The sequence below is a fragment of the Hypanus sabinus genome, chromosome 5, assembly GCF_030144855.1.
Source record: "Hypanus sabinus isolate sHypSab1 chromosome 5, sHypSab1.hap1, whole genome shotgun sequence".
Taxonomy (NCBI): domain Eukaryota; kingdom Metazoa; phylum Chordata; class Chondrichthyes; order Myliobatiformes; family Dasyatidae; genus Hypanus; species Hypanus sabinus.
Window position 1 is genome coordinate 112,902,596 of NC_082710.1, and position 19,678 is coordinate 112,922,273.

Sequence of the window (19,678 nt, forward strand, 5' to 3'; positions counted from 1 at the left end):
ACCCTTAAGCATGATGTCCAACCCAAATTCAGTGGTAAAAGCCTGCTTGTATTTACCCTATCTATACCCCTTATAGTATTATATACCTCTATCAAATTTCTTCTCAATCTTCTACGTTCTAACGAATACAGTTCTATTCCATTTTTCCTTATAACTCAGGTCCTCCAGACCCAGAAACATCCTTGTAAATTTTCTCTGGACTCTTTCAATTTTGTTTGCATCTTTCCTGTAGGTAGGTGATCAAAACTGCATACAATACTCTAAATTAGGCCTCAACAATATCTTATAACATAACATCCCATCTTCTGTACTCAATACGTTGACTTAAGAAGGCCAATGTGCCAAAAGTTTTATTTACAACCCTCCCTACCTGTGACACAATTTTCAATGAATTACATACCTGTAATCCCAAATCCCTTTGTTCTACCACCCTCCACTGTGCACTACCATTCTCTGTGTAAGTCCTGCCCTGGCTGATCCTTCCAAAGTGCAACACCTTGCACTTGCTTGCACTAAGTTCCAAGTGGACTTCATGCAACTTCACTTGCCCCATCATTGAAATGTTCCCACAACCAATGGACTCACTTTCACAGATGGTTCATCTCACGTTCTCAATATTATTTATATTATTGTTTCTTCTTTTTGCATTTGCACAGCTTGTTGTCATCTGTACTCTGGTCGAATGCCCTAGTTGGGGGGGGGGGGCTTCCATTGATTTTCTTATAGGACCATAAGATATAGGAGCAGAAGTAAGCCATTTGGCCCATCGAGTCTGCTCTGCCATTCAATCATGTGCTGGTCCAATTCTTCCAGTCATCCCCACTCCCCTGCTTTCTCGCCGTACCCTTTGATGCCCTGGCTAATCAAGAACCTATCTATCTCTGCCTTAAATACACCCAATGACTTATAGTTACTGTTCTATAGATTTGTTGAGTATGCCCACAAGAAAAAGAATCTCAGTTGTTCATAGTGACATACATGCACTTCGATAATAAAGTTTACTTTGAACTTTGAATATTGATATAGAAGAGGCTGCACTGGGTGCATTGGATATAGTAGCATTGGACAGTGACAGACTCATAGGTGAAGTTTAGGGTTCTGAATGGAGGTAAGGGAGGAGGTGAATGTGCAGCTGTAGCATTTCTGTTGCTTGCAGGGATATGAGCCAGGAGGGAATTTAATGGGGAGGGACAAACTGACAAGGGAATTATGGAGGGCGTGATCCCTTTGGAAAGTGGAGAGTGGGGGGGGGGGGCTGGTGGTAAAGATGTGCTTGGTGTTTGAAAAAGAGGTTTTTGTGCATCTGGAAATATTAGGTCTGTTTTCCCTGCTGTAGAGGAGTTGAAAGAAGATATAAATGAGGAATGTAAAATTTTGAGCAGTATAGACAGAGTAGACAACAGTAATCATTTCCCTTTATCAGAGATAAATAAAACCAGAGAACAGATGTACATTTGGATTAAGGGTTAAGGGTTACAGTGGGAGAGAGTGGTGGAAACAGAGTCACTAACAGCATTGTAAAGGTATCTAGACAAGCACTTGAATTGCCTTGACTTTGAAGACTATGGGCCAACTGCTTGTTGATGGGATGACTAAAGATGGGTGTCCACTGGCTGGCATGGCCTAGAGACTGAATGACCTGTTTCCACGCTGTAAGACTATGACTCTGTAACTTCTGCAGTAAAATCCTTACAAAATGTAAATATTTTTAATATTTGACCAGACTCCATTTTAATTAGTTAATGATGATGAAAACAAAATCTCAGTAAATTCAGTCACATTGATAACCGAATTTAAACCTGTCACTGCAATGTTGTAAACACAACTACAGCTACTCATGTTTTTTATATTTATCTTCAATGGAGCAGAACTTTATATTCTAGAGAAGAGCAAACTCACAGAAATGTAAGTTTGAGGAGATTTCAGAGTATGTAACAGGAATGAAAACATTAAAAGTGAAGATTTGCTTTACTATGTCAGTTACACAGGAGTGATGGGTTGTAGCAACCTCAGGCAAAGAAATTCTCAAATTACACCTTGTAAATGTCTTGTGATCATCTAAGCTCCTCCAGAATTGTGATTTTTACAGTAGTGCCTTTCACTTAATTGAATCTTTATTTGCTTTTGCTGTGATCGTCTCTGCTGTAACATCAGTGTGAGATAGGCCCCAGTAGACAGCCATGAAATGTCAAACATTGCCTCATCAAGACACAAGAGAAGCTGTGCAATGGCGTTCACTTTGCTGAAGCATTATGACTAGCTGATTACTGACCACCACCCTCGAGGCCAGGTTATTAACAGAGTTTCCACAATGACAGGCATGGAACTGCCTTATTTCATCTAATCATGAAGTTTAAACAAAACCTTATCACTCACCTTGTAATGCCAAGGATTCAGAAACTAAATCAGGCATATGTATTCAACTTCTGCATAATAATCACCTCACCTTGACTATGAAAGGATATTCTATTTTTCTTTAAAGTGAAAATGGGATATTCAATAACTCAGATAGTTACTTGTCTTTCCCTCTAAGTGGAGAGGAAGATTCAAAGATAACTTGGGACTTGGATCCAAAGAATAACTGTAGCCCCAAGAAAAGGTGGGCAGAGTAATAGGGACAATTCCTCAAGCCTGAAATGGTGACTATTTATTACATACCCCCCCGCCCCGACCCACTGATGTTGCTTGACTTGCTGAGCTCCCCCAGCGTTTGTATGTGTGTCTCTATATTTCCAGCATCTGTAGAAACTGCTAGGTTTTCTCAAGTTATGCACATTGATGTCAGGCATTCTCAATCATAGGCAGTGAAGAAGAGTTATCATAGAAACTGCAGCTCACTCCAAAACCCAGGACAATGTGCCTTATGCAGTGCCCTGTTGCTACAGCCCAAGATATGAAGATGTAATTTAGTCTGGCTTGAATAAAAAGTGCACAAAAAAAAAAGCTGTCACAAAATGATCAATGTCAAATGACTTGAATTGGCTATTTAGACTTAATTGTAACAAAATACATAAAGGTAAATAGGGCTTGGTGTCTGTAGAGTCTTGGGCAACAAACGATGCTTTGGATGACCTCAAAGCCACAGAGAAACAAATGACCAAGCCCAGTTAAAGTGCAATAGAAGAGGCAACACTGGGGTAACAAAGGTAGAGACGAGAATTTCAGCAAAAGATAAGCTAAGGCAGAAATAGAGTTGGATAACGTTATGAAGGTGGAAATAAAGAAGGCATGGATTTATGGTCCAAAGTTAATTTCAAGATCAGCAATAACTGTGAACTGGTGCCGTTTCAGACATATGTCTCTCTAAAGAGGAGGGTGGTCAGATGCTGGGAACACAGCTTGTGTAGTTCCAATGCTTGAGAATTCGGATCACTGAACACTGATAGACATCCACCTACAATTGTAGATGAAGAAGAAAGGCGAGAAAAGAAGAATGAGAAATGAACTGAAGTGCTTGCAGATTGCTGAGGAACTTTAATGTGCTGAACATTACTAGAATCCAGTTCATGTATAATAACCCTTCTGCCAGAGAATATTTTTAATGGTTTATCAAAATTTTCACATGCCTACCATTCACCCTCTGAAATGCACAAGACTGATTTCTTCTTTCCTCAAGCTTTAGAATAAACATTTCCTTTGATTACTTTATTATGAACAAAACAACATGTTTACAGATCTCTAATTGTAGTACAGATAAGAAATTAGTTTGAGGCAGACGGAAAGAATCTGAATAGTGACACTCACTCAGATGGTACTATGATAAAAAAAAATACAAGTTCATTGTTAATAACATGAAACAAGTTTTTCATAATTGGCATCAAACCAAGGTTTGTGCAGGAATTAATTGGGCACTAATCTCACATTTAACCAAGTAGCATTTTAAAGATGATTTATTGAAAAAAAGATTTCAAGCCGATCTTTCAGTTAAGTTACTTTTAATATCTGGGACCAACTAGCTGTTTTTGTTTTACTGCCTAATGTAAAGAATTTTGCTACAGTGCTACACTGTTCTAATTGCTTAATAAGTCATAGAATCATAGAGTTATACAGAATGAAAGAAGCCTCTTCATTCTAACTCATCCACACCATCCTTAAAGCAATGCCTCTTCAATCTTGAGCTGAATTTAATTTAGAAGATATGTTATGTGCTTTGAACTGAGCTTTGCACTGGTTGAATATTTAAAGCATCACTAATTAAATTTTTACAGACACTGCTCTGTTATTTTATTTCCTGGATTTGACCCTTATCATGTGAATTGTTCATGAGAAAAATGGGTGTTCGTGTCACTAGGTCAATGTGAAAGGTTTAAAGTGAGAGGGGAAAACTTAAAGGGGACTTCAGAGGCAAATATTTCACAGAGAATGGTGACCATATGGAAATAATTGAGGCAGGTATAGTTGCAAAGTTTTAACACCATTTGGACAGTTCCATGGATAGGAAAAGCTTTAAGGGAATATGGGCTAAATATAGCCAAGTGGGACTAGATCAAATAGGCAACTTGGTCAGTACGGATGAATGGACCAAATGACCTGTTGCCATGCTGCATAACTCTATGGCACTGTCAGTTGTCTGTAACATTTAATGGAGCCTCCATGCTAAGTTTCCAGATTGACTATCATTATCTGTAGAACTTACTGCAGTTTATAAGGAAGGGGCTTTACTGTAGGCAAATGAGAAAGGAACCATTAGATAGTGCAGAAGTGTGTCTTAAGGATGGCTTGGATTTCAATAGGGTCTGATATTTTCAGAGCCTTTATGGAGATATTGGAAAGGTAGAGGTGGCACAGTAGTGTAGTAGTTAGCACAACACGTTACAGTACCAGTGACCTGGGTTCAATTCCTGCTGCTGTCTGTGAGGAGTTTGTATATTCTCCCCATGACCGCGTGGGTTTCCTCCAGGTGATCTGGTTTCCTCCCACAGTCCAAAGACATACTGGTTAGTAGGTTAATTGGTCATTGTAAATTGTCCCGTGATTAGGCTAGGATTATAACAGGACATCAAAGGGCCGGAAGGAACTATCCCACACTGTATCTCAATAAATAGAAAAAAGAGTACTATGGAAAGATGTATTCTTCCTGAGTGGTAAATGTGGAAAATTTTATCAAGTACTTACTGTGGTCCAAAATAACTTAACAATATTAACATTGTTACATAGCTCTAATGTTTTACTACAAAAATTTAAGGATCTCACCAGGACAGGTAACATCGACTCATCTTCGTGTACCTGTACCTTTCTATGCAGCTTGTTAGGAACAGCATAAAGCTTAAACACTGCCATTCTTTCCTTTAGTAGAACCTAGAACTGTATAACACAGCAACAATCTCTTCAGCACACAATGTTGTGCCAAGTTACATAAGCTAATAGCAGCTAATCCCTTCTGCCTACACATGGTCCATATCTCCCCATTTTCTGCATCAGGAGATGTACAGGCTAAGTATTTTTACAGAGAGTGGTGGGGGTCTGGAATGCTCTTCCTAGCATGGTAGTGGAGGCAAATATGATAAAGTTGTTCAAGAGGCTCCTGGATATGCACAGGGAATTGAGGATTATAGACAATATCTAGGCACAAGGAATTAGATTAGTTGAGCATTTGGTTGTAATTTAGTTAGTCTGTCACAGTATTGTGGGCTGAAGGGCCTGTTTTTATGCTGTACTGTTCTATATCCTGTATTTTATAGCACATGCCCTCTAATCTAGCCAGTATTCTGGTAAACACAAGAGATTCTACAGATGTTGGAAATCCAGAGCAACACACACAACATGCTGGAGGAACTCAGCAGGTCAGGCAGCATCCATAAAACTGAATAAACAGTTATGATTTGGGTCAAGACCCTTCATTAGGATATCCTGGTAAAACTCTTCTCTACCCTCTCCAAAGTCTCTATGTCTTTCTTACAATAAGATGGCCAAAACTGAAAGCAATATCGCAGATACCCTGGAAGAACCATGAAATCCAGAATTTGCTGAGGACCAGATCAGAGGCATTCAAGTCTGGAGACCAAGAATGCTACAAGAGGTGCAGGTATTATCTCTGGAAAGCCATCTCACAGGTCAAGTGTAGATTCCAGACCACACACACAAAATGCTGGTGGAACACAGCAGGCCAGGCAGCATCTATAGGAAGAAGCAGTGTCGACGTTTCGGGCCGAGATGTCGACAGTGCTTCTTCCTATAGATGCTGCCTAGCCTGCTGTGTTCCACCAGCATTTTGTGTGTGTTGATTGAATTTCCAGCATCTGCAGATTTCCTTGTGTTTGATTCCAGACCAAACTGGAATCAATGCTCGACAGCTGTGGTAGGATTTGAATGTTATAACCTCCTACAAAGTTAAATCAAGGACAACAGAGCTTCGCTTTTGGGTGAGCTCAATGCCTCTTATGCTTGCTTTTACTGTCAGAACATGGAGGAAACATTGCCAACCCATATATCTTCTGATGATCCTGTGATGTCAGTATCTGAAGCTGATGTGCAGACTGCCTTCAGGAGGGTGAATCCAAGGAAAGCATTCGGACTGGACAGTGTACTGGGTCATGTTCTAGAGTGCTGGCCAATTGGCTGGTGTGTTCACTGATGTATTTAACCTCTTGCTACGACAGTGTATGGAACCCACCTGCTTCGAGCAGGCTTTAATCATACGAGTGCCCAAGAAGAATGTGGTCACCTGCCTCAATGACTATTACCTAGTTACACTTACATCCACAGTGATGAAGTGTTTTGAGAGGCTGCTGTTGAAATTGGCTGCTTCTGCTTGAGAGGTGACTAATTAATAAGCTCCAAGACCTGGGTCTCCATACCTCCTTGTGCAATTGGATTCTGGATTTCCTCACTTGTAGTTCATATTGGCAACAATACCTCCTCCATGATCTACATCAACACGGGTGCACCACAGGACTATTGCTTAGCCCCATGCTCCACATGCTTCACACCTATGACTGTGTGGCTAAGTACAGCTCCAACACATACAAGTCTGTTGATGACATCACTGTGGTGGGCTGTGTCAAAAGTAGTGAGGAATTAGCATACAGGAGGGAGACTGAAAATTTGGCTGACAACCTCTCACTCAGTATCAGCAAGACCATGAACTGATTGTAGTATCAGAGGTTGAGAGGGTCAGTAATTTTAAATTCCTGGGTGTTACTATTTCAGAGGACCTGTCCTGGACCCAGTATGTAAATACAATCGCAAAGAAAGCACAACAGCACCTCTACTTCCTTAGGAGTCTGTGGAGATTTGGCATAACATCTAAAATTTCAACAAAATTCCAAATATGTGTAGTGGAAAGTATATTGACTGGCTGTGTGATGGCCATGTATGGGAACACCAATGCCTTTGAATGGAAAATCTGACAAAAGTTGGTGGATTCAGCAGAGTACATCACCGGAAAAGCTCTCCCAACCATTGAGCACATCTACATGAAACTGTTGTAGGAAAGTAGCATCCATCATCAAAGATCCTCTCCTACAAGTGCCTCAAGATTCATACCACCAGGTTCAAGAATAGTTACTACCCATCTACCATCAGGCTCTTGACAAAAGGGAATAACTACACTCATTTAAGGACTCTTTTATCTCGTTATTTCATGCTGGTTATTTACTGCTATATAGTTACTACCTACATTTGCACAGTTTGTTTACAGTTTACAGATCTTGTTTACAGTTACTATTCTCTTGATTTGCTAAGTATGCCTGCAGAAAGAGAATATCAGGGTTTTATATAGTTACATGTATGTAGTCTGATAATAAAATTTACTTTGAATATTTAAGGACTCTTTATCTTGTTATTTCATGTTATTTATTGCTATTTATTTATATTTGCATGTGCACAGTTTGTTGTCTTCTTCACTCTGTTTAATCTTTCATTGGTCCCTCATCTACATCCTCAGCCTCAAGCACAGGTTGCCCCTCTTTATCCTTGACTGGTTCTATTCTCTCTTTTCTCTTGCTCTTGATCTAAGTAGACAATGCCTTAGATTCTCCTTAATCATATTTGCCAAAGACTTTTCATGGGCCCTCCTGGCTCTTCTAATTTCCTTCCTGGGTTACATAGAAACATAGAACATAGAAACACAGAAAACCTACAGCACAATACGGGGCCTTTGGCCCACAATGCTGTGCCGAACATGCACTTACGTAGAAATTACCTAAGGTTACCCATAGCCCTCTATTTTTCTAAGCTCCATGTACCTGTCCAGGAATCTTAAAAGACCCTATCATATCCACCTCCACCATTGTTGCCCGCAGCCCATTCCACGCACTCACCACTCTCTGAGTAAAAAACTTAACCCTGACGTCTCCTCTGTATCTACTTGCAAGCACGTTAAAACTGTGCCCTTTTGTGCTAGCCATTTCAGCCCTGGGAAAAATCCTCTGACTATCCACACAATCAATGTCTTTCATCATCTGATACACAGTTCTTTTCTGGCTTCTTTATATTCCTCAAAGGCCCTGTTTTTAGTCATTACGTACGTTTCTCTTTTGTTCTGGACTAAATTCACCAGGACCCTTCTCAACCAAAGCCCCCTTCCCTCACCCTCCTTGTCCTTCCTTCTTTACTGGAGTATCGTGCAGTAGATTTTGAAACACCTTCACGTGCCAGATGTGGACTTGCTCAAAAACAGCTGTTCCCAATTAAATCTCATTACCTGCTGCTTCATATTCTCATAATCTGTCCTTCCCCAGTTTAATACTTTTCCATAAGGTCTATTCATATCCTTATTCATGGCTATCTCAAAACTTTGGGAATTGTGATCACTTTTTCCTAACTGTTCCCTGACTGAAAGGTTAGTCATCTGGATAGGCTAATTTCCCAATACAAGTCTTATACAGTCCATCTTCCACATGGACTATCCACATACTGTATCAAGAAGCTCTCCTTGAGGTACCTAACAAATGATAGCCCATCTGACCCTCTTGGAGAAGTTGGAATCACCCACTACAACAACCATGTTGTTTCTGCGCCTTTCCCTACTCTGCCTGTTCCTCAATGTCTTGCTAGTTATTGGGGAGTCTGTAAGACAGAAGATAGAATATAGAACACAGACAGACAGACATACTTTATTGATCCCGAGGGAAATTTGGTTTCGTTACAGTTGCACCAACCAAGAATAGTGTAGAAATATAGCACTATAAAACCATTAATAATAATAAGTAAATTATAACAAGTGGATATAAGTCCAGGACCAGCCTAGTGGCTCAGGGTGTCTGACACTCCAAGGGAGGAGTTGTAAACTTTGATGGCCACAGGTAGGAATGACTTCCTATGACGCTCAGTGTTACATCTCAGTGGAATGAGCCTCTGGCTGAACATATTGCACTGCTCTTATAACCGACTCTAATATCAATCTGACTCCTTCCTCATACATTGCCCTTCATTTTTCTATCATTATGTGCCTGTCTAAGAGTCTCTTAAATGCCCCTAATGTATCTGCCTCTAGTATACCTGGCAGGATGTTCCACACACCCAGCACTCTCTGTGCAAAAAATTTACCTGTGACAACCACCCTGCCCTATACTTTTCTCCAATCAACTTAAAATCATGCCCCCGCACATTAGGTATTTCCACCCTGGTAAGAAGTCTTCAAGCCTATCAAGATCTCTATCAAGTCACCTCTCATCATCCTTCCCTCCAACAATAAAAGTCTTAGCTCCGGCACCCTACCCACATAAAGCATGCTGTCTAATCCAGGCAGTATCCTGATAAATCTCCTCTTCACCCTCTCTAAATCGTCTACATCCTTTATTTAATGTGTCAACCAGAACTGAACACAATATTCCAAGTATGGTCAAACCAGAGTTATATAGAGCTGCAACCTCATGGTCCTTGAACTCAGTCCCCAACTAATGAAGGCTAACATACCATACACCTTCATAACAACTGTATCAACTTATTCAGCATTTCTGAGAGATCGAGGGACAAGGACGCCAAAATCTCTCTGTTCCCATCAGGTGACTGTGCCTTTCTTATTTTTGATTTCTATTCATATGGACTGAATGATGAGCACTCCATTATGTCAACTCTGAATGGAGTTGTGATATTTCTGCTGGTTAGTAGTGAAACTGCTTCCCACCTTTACCTTCCTCTCTTTTTCTTCTGAAACATTAAACGGCCAATCTTGTCCATCTCTCTACCAAATGCTTATAATAGTGACAATATCATTGTTCTACATATTGATCAATCCTCTAATTTCATCTCCCTTACTGCTAATACATTAAATTAGACACTCTTCAACCCATCGTCTTATTGCATCTATCACCTTGCTCTTGCTGGTCCTTCCTTACAGACTTACTATAATGACATTTACCTTCCCCACAATCCCTCCACCATCTGCCCTTGTGCTCTTGGCTTTCTGCACTTGTCAATCCATTTCAAGCCAGCAGGAAAGTTCACTCTGCACCTGCGCTTCCAATACTGCCCTCTCAAGCTGCATCTCTTCTCTCTAGCACTTTTCCATCTAGGAGATATTAACTGTTTATTTCTGTCAATCAACATAATATTGCAAAGCACGTCCATAAGACATAGGAGCCGAATTAGGCCATTTGGCCCATCGAGCTTAAGGAATCTGAAAACCTCTCACACATCTTCAAATAATATTGCCAATGAACAGTAGATTGAGAACCAGTCAAGGAGGTCTTGACGATTGGAGTATAAATTCATTCTTTGTCACATGCTTTTCAAATTTAGTTTGATTATCTTCAATGCAGCTGAGTTTCAGAAATAGAAACATGAAACAACATATTCTGCATTTAGTCTGGGAATTTATTTCCACCTCCATGGCTTTTCAATGCAAAAATCTGCATTTCAATTGAGAACTTGCGAAAAAAATTCATACTCAAACAATTCTGCAGCCTATGTTTATACTGGATTTTCTGTTCAGAATCCTTCACAGAGGCAAAATAGCAGAAAGGTAATTTTCACTGAATATTAATAAACAAAGCAAATCCAAGGAGCTTACCTTAGCTGAAACATGAAAGCTATTTTCTTGCATATTCATGATGGCATCAGAAATCTTCACATCAATTGGTTCCATTACTGCTTCAATGTTGAAAGGCCCTTCCAACCTTTCTGCTACCAACAGCATAGCATCTATCAAAACAAAAATGATGGGTTAAGTTAAAGTGAAACTTCAGGAAATCTCAGTAACAGATGGATATCTCAGATCTCAGTGCTGAAGTTTAGGACTGAGACTGGAAGATGCATTTTTAAATCGGAAACATTAAATGATACATTTACCATGTGAAAGTGAGTGTTTTTCAGGTTGATAAGAACATGCTAATTTTCCATCATGTGCTGTAAATAGTTCTCCACCGGCAGATATTTGTTTAAAAAACTCTTTACCTTTAATAAGAAAGACAATTCTAAGTGCAACTTACAATTTTCTTCCAAAACTAACAAAAAAGAGGCAATAATCTTTCAAGTGTATTTCAGCAAACAAATGAGGAGCAGGGGGCTTATGCTTAAAGGCAAAAACCCAAGTTTGCCTTTGGCATATAATCCATTTTTTTTGTCTTGATAGAAAATGGTACATCAAAGGTGGAATATATATTAGATTAGTTTTACTATTCTGTAAGTTATTAATCAGAAAAAAATTAAAATCAAGTCAAAATTTACAATTTGCATGGTATAACAATTTTTGAAAACAGCTGCACAATGCAGCCTGTATTTTGTATGTGGTGACGCTTGTAAAGTATGCAACAGTACAATATTGTATCACCAACATTGATTTCATGAGAAAAGTGGTGGAAACAAATGAGATTGAAGATAAATTTTGTGAACAAGACAGGATCTGAGTGTAAATAAATTTGCATAGCTTTAAGAACAAAGTGTGCCATGCAGCACGATTATGGATACAAAAATGCAATCAGTGCATATGTTGGCTCACATTTCCAACCAATATTCCTGACCTCTGAAACCGTCTGCACAAAATTTGCCCTCCTCCCTAAGATGGTATAAGCTTTCTCCGGGAGCGCCAGTTTCCGCTCACATCCCAACGGACAATGTAAGTTCCCTGAATCTGTAGGTGAATGTAGAATCTGAGGTGAATTGTGGGTTGGAAAGCTGGGTGGAATGTGGAGATGTGGGGAGAATAACATTGAATTGGTGTAGATGGGTTGGCAATGACTTGGTGGCTGAAAGTCCTGATTCTATCCAGAATGACTACATGATATCCTTGTATCAGACACTGGCATTAGCTGTGAAAACCAAAAACTGTGAGTGCTAAAAAACTAAAGTGAAAAATGCTGGAAATACTCAGCAAGTCGAGTTGCATCTCTTGGAAGAGAAACAGCATTCACATTTACAGTTGAAGATTCCTTGTCAGAACTGAGAATGAGACAAAAAGAAGCTTGTTAAGCTTCAGGGGAGCAGGGGAGAGTGAATGTCCCTTCTGAATCACTGCACTTAACACTTACAGTGAGTCCTATTCCCCTGTCAATTCAGTTTAAACCTTTCCTACCAGCAGATCTCCTCACAAGGGTGTTGGTCCCATTCTAGTTTAGCTAAATTTGTCTTGATTCTACAGGTTCTTCCTTCCCAAAAAAATGGCCTCAGTAGTTCAAGAAGCTAAAGCCAACCCCCATGCAAAGTCCTTTCATCCAAATTATCCTTCTATACCTGTACTCACGAGCTTGTGGCTACAGAAGGAATCCGGATGTTACAACTTTAAATGATTACATTGCTTCCTAAACTCATGTTGCACAAGCTCAAAGATGAAAAGTTTTGTCAGGATTGATTCTCCACTGGAAGGCCCAGCTCTTCCTGCACATTTCCATATGATTATAAGGCATAGACTTTCATCATGGCTGATTTATTATCCCTCTCAACCCCATTCGCCCGCCTTATGCCTGCAACCTTTGACAGCCTGACTAACCAAGAACCTTTCAAACTCCTCTTTAAATATACCACTCATTTGACCTCCACGGCCATCCATGACAATGAATTCCACTGATTCACCACCCTCTGGCTAAAAAATTCCTCCTCATCTCTGTTCTAAGTGGATGTCTCCCTATTTTGAGGTTCTGCCCTCTGGACCTAGACTCACCCACTATAGGAAACCCTTTCCATATCCACGCTATCTGGGTGCTTCAGTTCTGGATAGGTTTCAATGATATCCGCCCTCATAAACTCCAGTGAGTACAGGCCCAGAGCCATCAAATGCTCCGCATAAAATCATTCTTGTGAATCTCCTCTCAACCACCTCCAATGTCAGTGCATCTTTTATTACATAAGGGGCCCAAAACTGCTCACAATACTCCCAAGTGTGGCCTGACTGATGCCTTTTAAAGTCTCAACATTACATCCATGCTCTTATATTCTAGCCCTCTTGAAATGAATGCTAACATTGCATTTGATTTCCTTACTATGACTCAGTCTGCAATATCTTCAATATCCCTCACAAAGCCTCCCAAGTCCCTTTGTACTTGTCATTTTTTGAATTTTTTCTGTTTAGAAAATTGTCTATGTATTTATTCCTTCCAGCAAAGTGTATGACCAAACACTTCCCTACACCAAATTCTTTCTTCTACTTCTTTGCCCATTCTCCCAGTCTGTACTTCTGCAGATTTCCTGCTTCCTCAAAACTAACTGTGCTCCCACCATCTTTGTATCATCTGCAAACTTGGACACAAAGCCATCAATTCTATCATCCAAATCACTGACATGAAAGAAGCAGCCAAGCAGAATAGGTCCCCTTTATTCCCGCTGTTTCCCTCCAACCAGTCAGCCGATCTTCTACCCATGCTATTATCTTGCCTGTAAGACCACGGGCTCTTATAACGTTAGGCCACCTCATGTGTGGCACCTTGTCAAAGGCTTTCTGAAAATCCAAGTAAATAATGTCTACTGACTCTCCCTTGTTTATCCATGTACCTATCCAAACTTCTCTTAAATGTTGCTATTGAACCTGCATCAGCCTCTTCCACTGCCAGCTCAGTTAACACAAGCAACATCCTCTGATTGAAGAAGTTCCCCCTCAGGTTCTCCTTAAATATTTCACTTTCCATCTTCAGATGATCACAGGTCTATAGTAGATGCAATCTCACTGGCTCTCCCCTTGGCCTCGGATCACCCGGACAACAGCAATAGTGATGTCAGGCTGCAGTTTATTCATTACAGCTCAGCGTTCAACACCATCATCCTCTCAGTACTAATCAATAAGCTTCAAAATGTGGGCCTCTGTACCTCCCTCTGCAACTCGATCTTGGCTTCCTCATTAAGAGACCACAATCAGTGCTGATTGGAAATAACATCTCCTCATCACTAACAACCACACAGGTTCACCTCAAGGATGTGTGCTTAGCCTACTGGTCTACAGGCAGTCCCTGGGTTATGTACGAGTTCCGTTCCTGAGTCTGTCTTTAAGTCGGACTTGTACGTCAGTCGGAGAAGTACATCCGGTATTATTTAGCGTCAGTCTTATTATATAGTATATATTTTACCTTTCTATGCATATAAAACACTTAAGAAACGTATGTATTCCAATAATTAAACCACTGCGTTGCTTAGTGATAATTGTAGCTTTCATCAGGGCAGGGGCTTTCACATGCTCCATTATTCTCACTTTATCCGTTATCCTTTAAAATTCTTCCGATCGTTGACCGACTGTAGCCTAATGCTTTTCCAATGACTGATGGCATTTCACCTCTTTCCAAACGCTTTATTATTTCCACTTTATTTTCAATTGCGATTGCTTCCCATCAACGGAACAGAAACACTGCGGGCGGCAGGTTCCGAGCTCCGCCGGCTCCCGAGGTCTGCTGGGTCCTAAGGACCACCACACTGAAACAAGCTAAATGGGACAAGTGGGGACTGTGCTAGGTTTGGGTATTTGATCCTCCACAATATTCCACGTGGGAATTTAAACTGGAATTGGCTTTTTTTTTTTACGAGGTCGAGTTGCGAGCTCAACATCAACCTGGCACAGATGGTACAGGAGTCACTGGATCAACATCAACCCGGCACAGGAGCGGTCTCTCACTGGATTGAACTCGGGAACCTTCGTTCTCCAGCCCGGCGCTGATCTCACTGTGCCACCAGCCAACTGGAATGGGGGGGCGGGGTCAGGATGAATCTTACTAAGAAAAATCTAAACCAAATACAAAGTTAAACACTCAACATGGCAATAACTTAAAATGGCGGACGGCATCGCAATCCAACTTAAAATGGTGGGCGGTGTCGCGATCTGACTTAAAATGGCAGATGGCGTTCTCCTTCCTCGGTTCGTAAGTACAAGTTGTCCATAAGTCGGACGTTCGTAACTCTGGGACCACCTGTACTGTCTTTAAATGCATGACTGCATGGATAGGCATAGCTCAAACATTATTTATAAATTTGCCAATGCTACAACTGCTGTTAGCAGAATCTTAGATGCCAGCAGCTATATACAATGAGATTTGGTAAAGGGCAAATTTCTACAGATGTATGTTGAAGAGTATTCGGAATGACTGCAGCACCGTCTGGTATGGAGGCTCCAATATAGAGGATTGTGAGGCTTTAGAGGACTGTAAACTCCATTAGGTCAGGTCCATTATGGGCACTAACCTCCCCAGCACTGAGGACTCCTTCAAAAGGCGATGCCTCAAAAAGGGGGCATTCATCATGAAGGACTTTTACCATCCAGCACATGCCCCCTTCTCATTACTGCCAACAATGAGGAGGCACAGGAGACTGAAGTTGCACACTCAACATTTTAGGAACAGCTTCTTTCGCTCTGCCATCAGATTTATAAATGGTCCTTGAACACTGCATCACTATTTCAGTCTCTTTTTTTCTCTATTTAGTTATGTTTTATATGTTATTTCTATAATTTATAGTAGTATTTATAAATCGCACTTTACTGCTGCTGAACAGCGGATTTCACGAAATAAGTCTGCGATAATAAACCTGATACAGAGATGATAAATAGGATTGCTGAACTCCATTGCACTCCTGAGGAGGAGGACAAGGGCAGCACATTTAAGGTCATTTCATGGTGGAAGGCATTTTAATCATGTGCGTTGATATTATACAGCCAGAGAGTCACAGAGTAATAAAACATCGAAACATTCTCCTTACTGGTCCCAGTTGCCCACATTTTGTCCATAAGTCACCAAGCCCTCCCCTCCACGTACCTAGCCAAATGCCTTGACCACTTCCTCTGTCATCTCATTCCAGGTACCCACTATCCTCTGCATAAGGAAGTTATATCTTAGTCTCTTTTAAATCACTCCCATCTTATCTTGTATCTGCGTCTTCCAGTTTGGACTCCCCAACCCTGGGGAAAAAGCCAATGTCCACACAACTCATAATTTTACAAACTTTTGTGAGGTTGCCCCTCATTCTCCTGAAATTCAGGGAATAGAGATTCAGCATGGCCATCCTCTCCCTCTAAACCAGGCACCATCCCCAGATTGTCAATGTCTTTCCTATAACAGGCTGAGCAAAAACGTATGCACTTCTCCAAGTGTGGCCACAACAATGATTTATATAACTGCAACATAACATCCCTTCTCCTAAGCTCACTGCCCTAACTGATGAAGCACAGAATGCTAAATGTCTTCTTCACCATCAAATCTACTTCCATCAAAGTGTGTACTTGTAAATCCCAGGTCTTTCTGTTCCACGACACTCATCTTGCCATTATCCTACTCAAAATGCATCACTTCACACTTAACAAAGTTGAAATCCATTTGCCATTCCTCAGCACATCTCCTTAACTAATCACAGTCTCCTTGCAATTCACTATCAGCAAGACCTCCTAATTTAGCATAATCAACAAACTTGCTAATTATGTCATGTACATTCATATCCAAATAATTTTCATAAATATTGAATAACAGTGGTTTCAACACTGACCCCTGCGGCACATAATTAGTCACAGGCCTCCAGCTAGAGAATTGACCTTCAATCAACATCCTCTGCTTCCCAATATCTAGGCAATTATGAATCCACCTCTTCAGCCTCACCTTGAATCCCATGGGACCGAACTTACCAGATCATCCTGCCACGTAGGAACTTATCAAAGACATTAAGAAAGTCCATATAGACAAAATCCCCTGCCTTACATTCATCTATGCTCTTAATTTTCTCGGTGAAATACTGCAAGATTTGTCAGGTATGTGCTCCCATGTACAAAACCAGGCTAACTACCCTGATCAGTGCTTGACTATCCAAGCAATGGAAGATCTTGTCCCCCAGAATTCCCTCCAGTAACTTCCCAACAACTGAATTCAGTCTCACCGGTCTGTATTTGCTACCCTTCTTGAACAATGGAATAACTTCAGCCACCTCCAATCTTCTGGGTCTTTGCCAGTGACCAACAAAGAAACAAATATTTCTACAATGCATCTGCATTTTCTTCCTTGGCCTCCCATAAGGTCCAGGGGCTGCACTTGGACAGGGCCTGGGCTTTGTCCAACTTAATGCCCTTCAAGTCTGCAAAAAAACCTCCTTCCTCATACTGTGTACCTGTTCCAAGATCTCATTAATTACTACCCTAATTTTTTGGCATCCATGATATTCTCCTTCGTAAACACCAAATAAAAACAGATATTAAAAATCTCAGCTATCTACTGCGGCTCCACTCATAGGCAGCCCTGATAGTGAACTTCATTCATTAATCTCTCCTTAGTCTTGCTTATAATTTTAAAATCTGAAGAACCTCTTGGGATTACCTTTATACCCTCTTTCTTCCCTTCTAATTTCCCTTTTAAGTCTGGTCTTAAACCAGTTATATTTACCGAAGCCTCAATATGAATTGAATTGAATTGATTTTATTTCTTACATTCTTTACATACGTGAGGAGTAAAAATCTTTACGTTACATCTCTGTCTGAATGTGCAAATTATAGTAATTTGTAATAACTACTATGCATAGTAAGATATACAAGAGAACAGTCAATATAGCTTAGAATTACAATTTTGTCAGTGTGAATTAATCAGTCTGGTGGCCTGGTGGAAGAAGCTGTCCTGGAGCCTGTTGGTCCTGGCTGTTATGCTGTGGCATCGCTTCCCGGATGGTAGCAGCTGGAACATCTTATGGGATGATCTTATGGGCCCTTTTCTTGCCCCCGTTGCTGTAAATGTCCTGAATAGTGGGAAGTTCACATCCACAAATGTGCTGGGCTGTCTGCACCACTCTCTGCAGAGTCTTGCGATTGAGGGAAGTACCAGGCGGTGATGCAGTCAATCAGGATGCTTTCAATTGCGCCCCTGTAGAAAGTCTTTAGGATTTGGGGATTCATGCCGAACTTCTTCAACCATCTGAGGTGAAAGAAGAGCTGCTGTGCTTTTTTTCACCACTCAGTCAGTATGTACAGAACAAGTGAGTACCTTGGTAATGTGTATATTGAGGAACCCAAGCTGTTCACCCTCTCAACCCCAGATCCATTGATGCCAATAGGGGTGAGCCTGTCTCCATTCCTCCTGTAATCCACAACCAGCTCCTTTGTTTTTGCAACATTGAGGGAGAGGCAGTTTTCTTGACACCCCTGTGTCAGGGTGATGACTTATTCTCTGACGGCTGCCTAGTTATTACTGGAGATTAGGCCAATCAATGCAGTATCATCTGCAAATTTAATTAGCAGATTGGAGCTGTGGGCGGTGTCACAATAATGGATGTCCAGAGAGTAAAGGAGGGGGCTTAGGACACAGACCTGGGGGGCTCCTGTGTTGAGGGTTAGAGGGACAGAGGTGAGGGAGCCCATTCTTACTACCTGCCAGTGATCTGACAGGAAATCCAGGATCCAGCTGCACAAGGCAAGGTGAAGGCCGAGGTCTCTGAGATTCTTGTCAAGCCTGGAGGGAATTATGGTGTTGAAAGCTGAACTGTAGTCCAAGAACAGCATTCTTCTTCGCCAGACGTGTGAGGACAGTGTGTAGAGCAGTGGCTATTGCATCATCTGTTGATCGGTTGTATTGGTAGGTGAATTGTAGCGGTCCAGTGTGGGTGGTAGCATGCTGCAAATGTCTCCTTGACCAGCCTATCAAAGCATTTGCTCATTATTGAGGTGAGTGTGACAGGACACCAGTTGTTCAGACATGTTACCTGGGTCTTTTTAGGTACAGAAACAATGGTGGATGTTTTGAAGCAGGAGAGCACTCTACACTGGGAGAGGGAGAGATTAAAAATGTCTGTAAACACACCTGCCAGTTGCGCAGCGCACATCCTGAGTACCCGTCCTGAGACGTCGTCTGGTCCCACAGACTTGGGGCTGTTCACTCGCTAGAAACACCTGTGTACTTCTGCCTCAGAGATGACAAAGGCGTAGGTCACATTGGCGGCTCTCCTCAGGGCCTCAGTGTTGGCGACATCGAACCAAGCATAAAAAAGATTTGGCTCATCTGGGAGATACGCAGCCATGTTGGCAGCACCACGGTGTCTAGCTTTGAAGTCTGCAATGGTGTGCAGACCTTGCCATAAGCTGTGTGTGTTGATGCTGGAGAGTTGTGTCTGATCTTGTCCCTGTATTGTCATTTCTCTGCCTTGATGACTTTGCTTAGATCGTAGCTGCCCTTCTTGGTTACTGGCGGCAAAAACTCTGCTTAGCTTGGTGAGTGCAGTGCGCATGGAACTGTTGATTCAGGGTTTCTAGTTTGGATAGACCCTGCCCGATTTTTGGGGGACAAGGTCCTCGATGCACTTCCGGATGAAGCTCGTGGTCCCTTCCGTGAACTCGGAGACATCCTCAACGTGAAAGACATTC

The 19,678-nt window shown here is 41.3% G+C and overlaps 1 protein-coding gene across 1 annotated transcript in view; it reads right to left on the reverse strand.

The window, feature by feature from the left end:
* LOC132394339 (glypican-6-like) overlaps positions 1 to 19,678 on the reverse strand; it is a 763,171-nt gene that overhangs the window by 66,214 nt on the left and 677,279 nt on the right. The window contains exon 5 of the mRNA XM_059970365.1: positions 10,955 to 11,085. Within this exon, the coding sequence (XP_059826348.1) occupies positions 10,955 to 11,085 (131 nt within the window). The remainder of the gene's footprint in view (positions 1 to 10,954; positions 11,086 to 19,678) is intronic.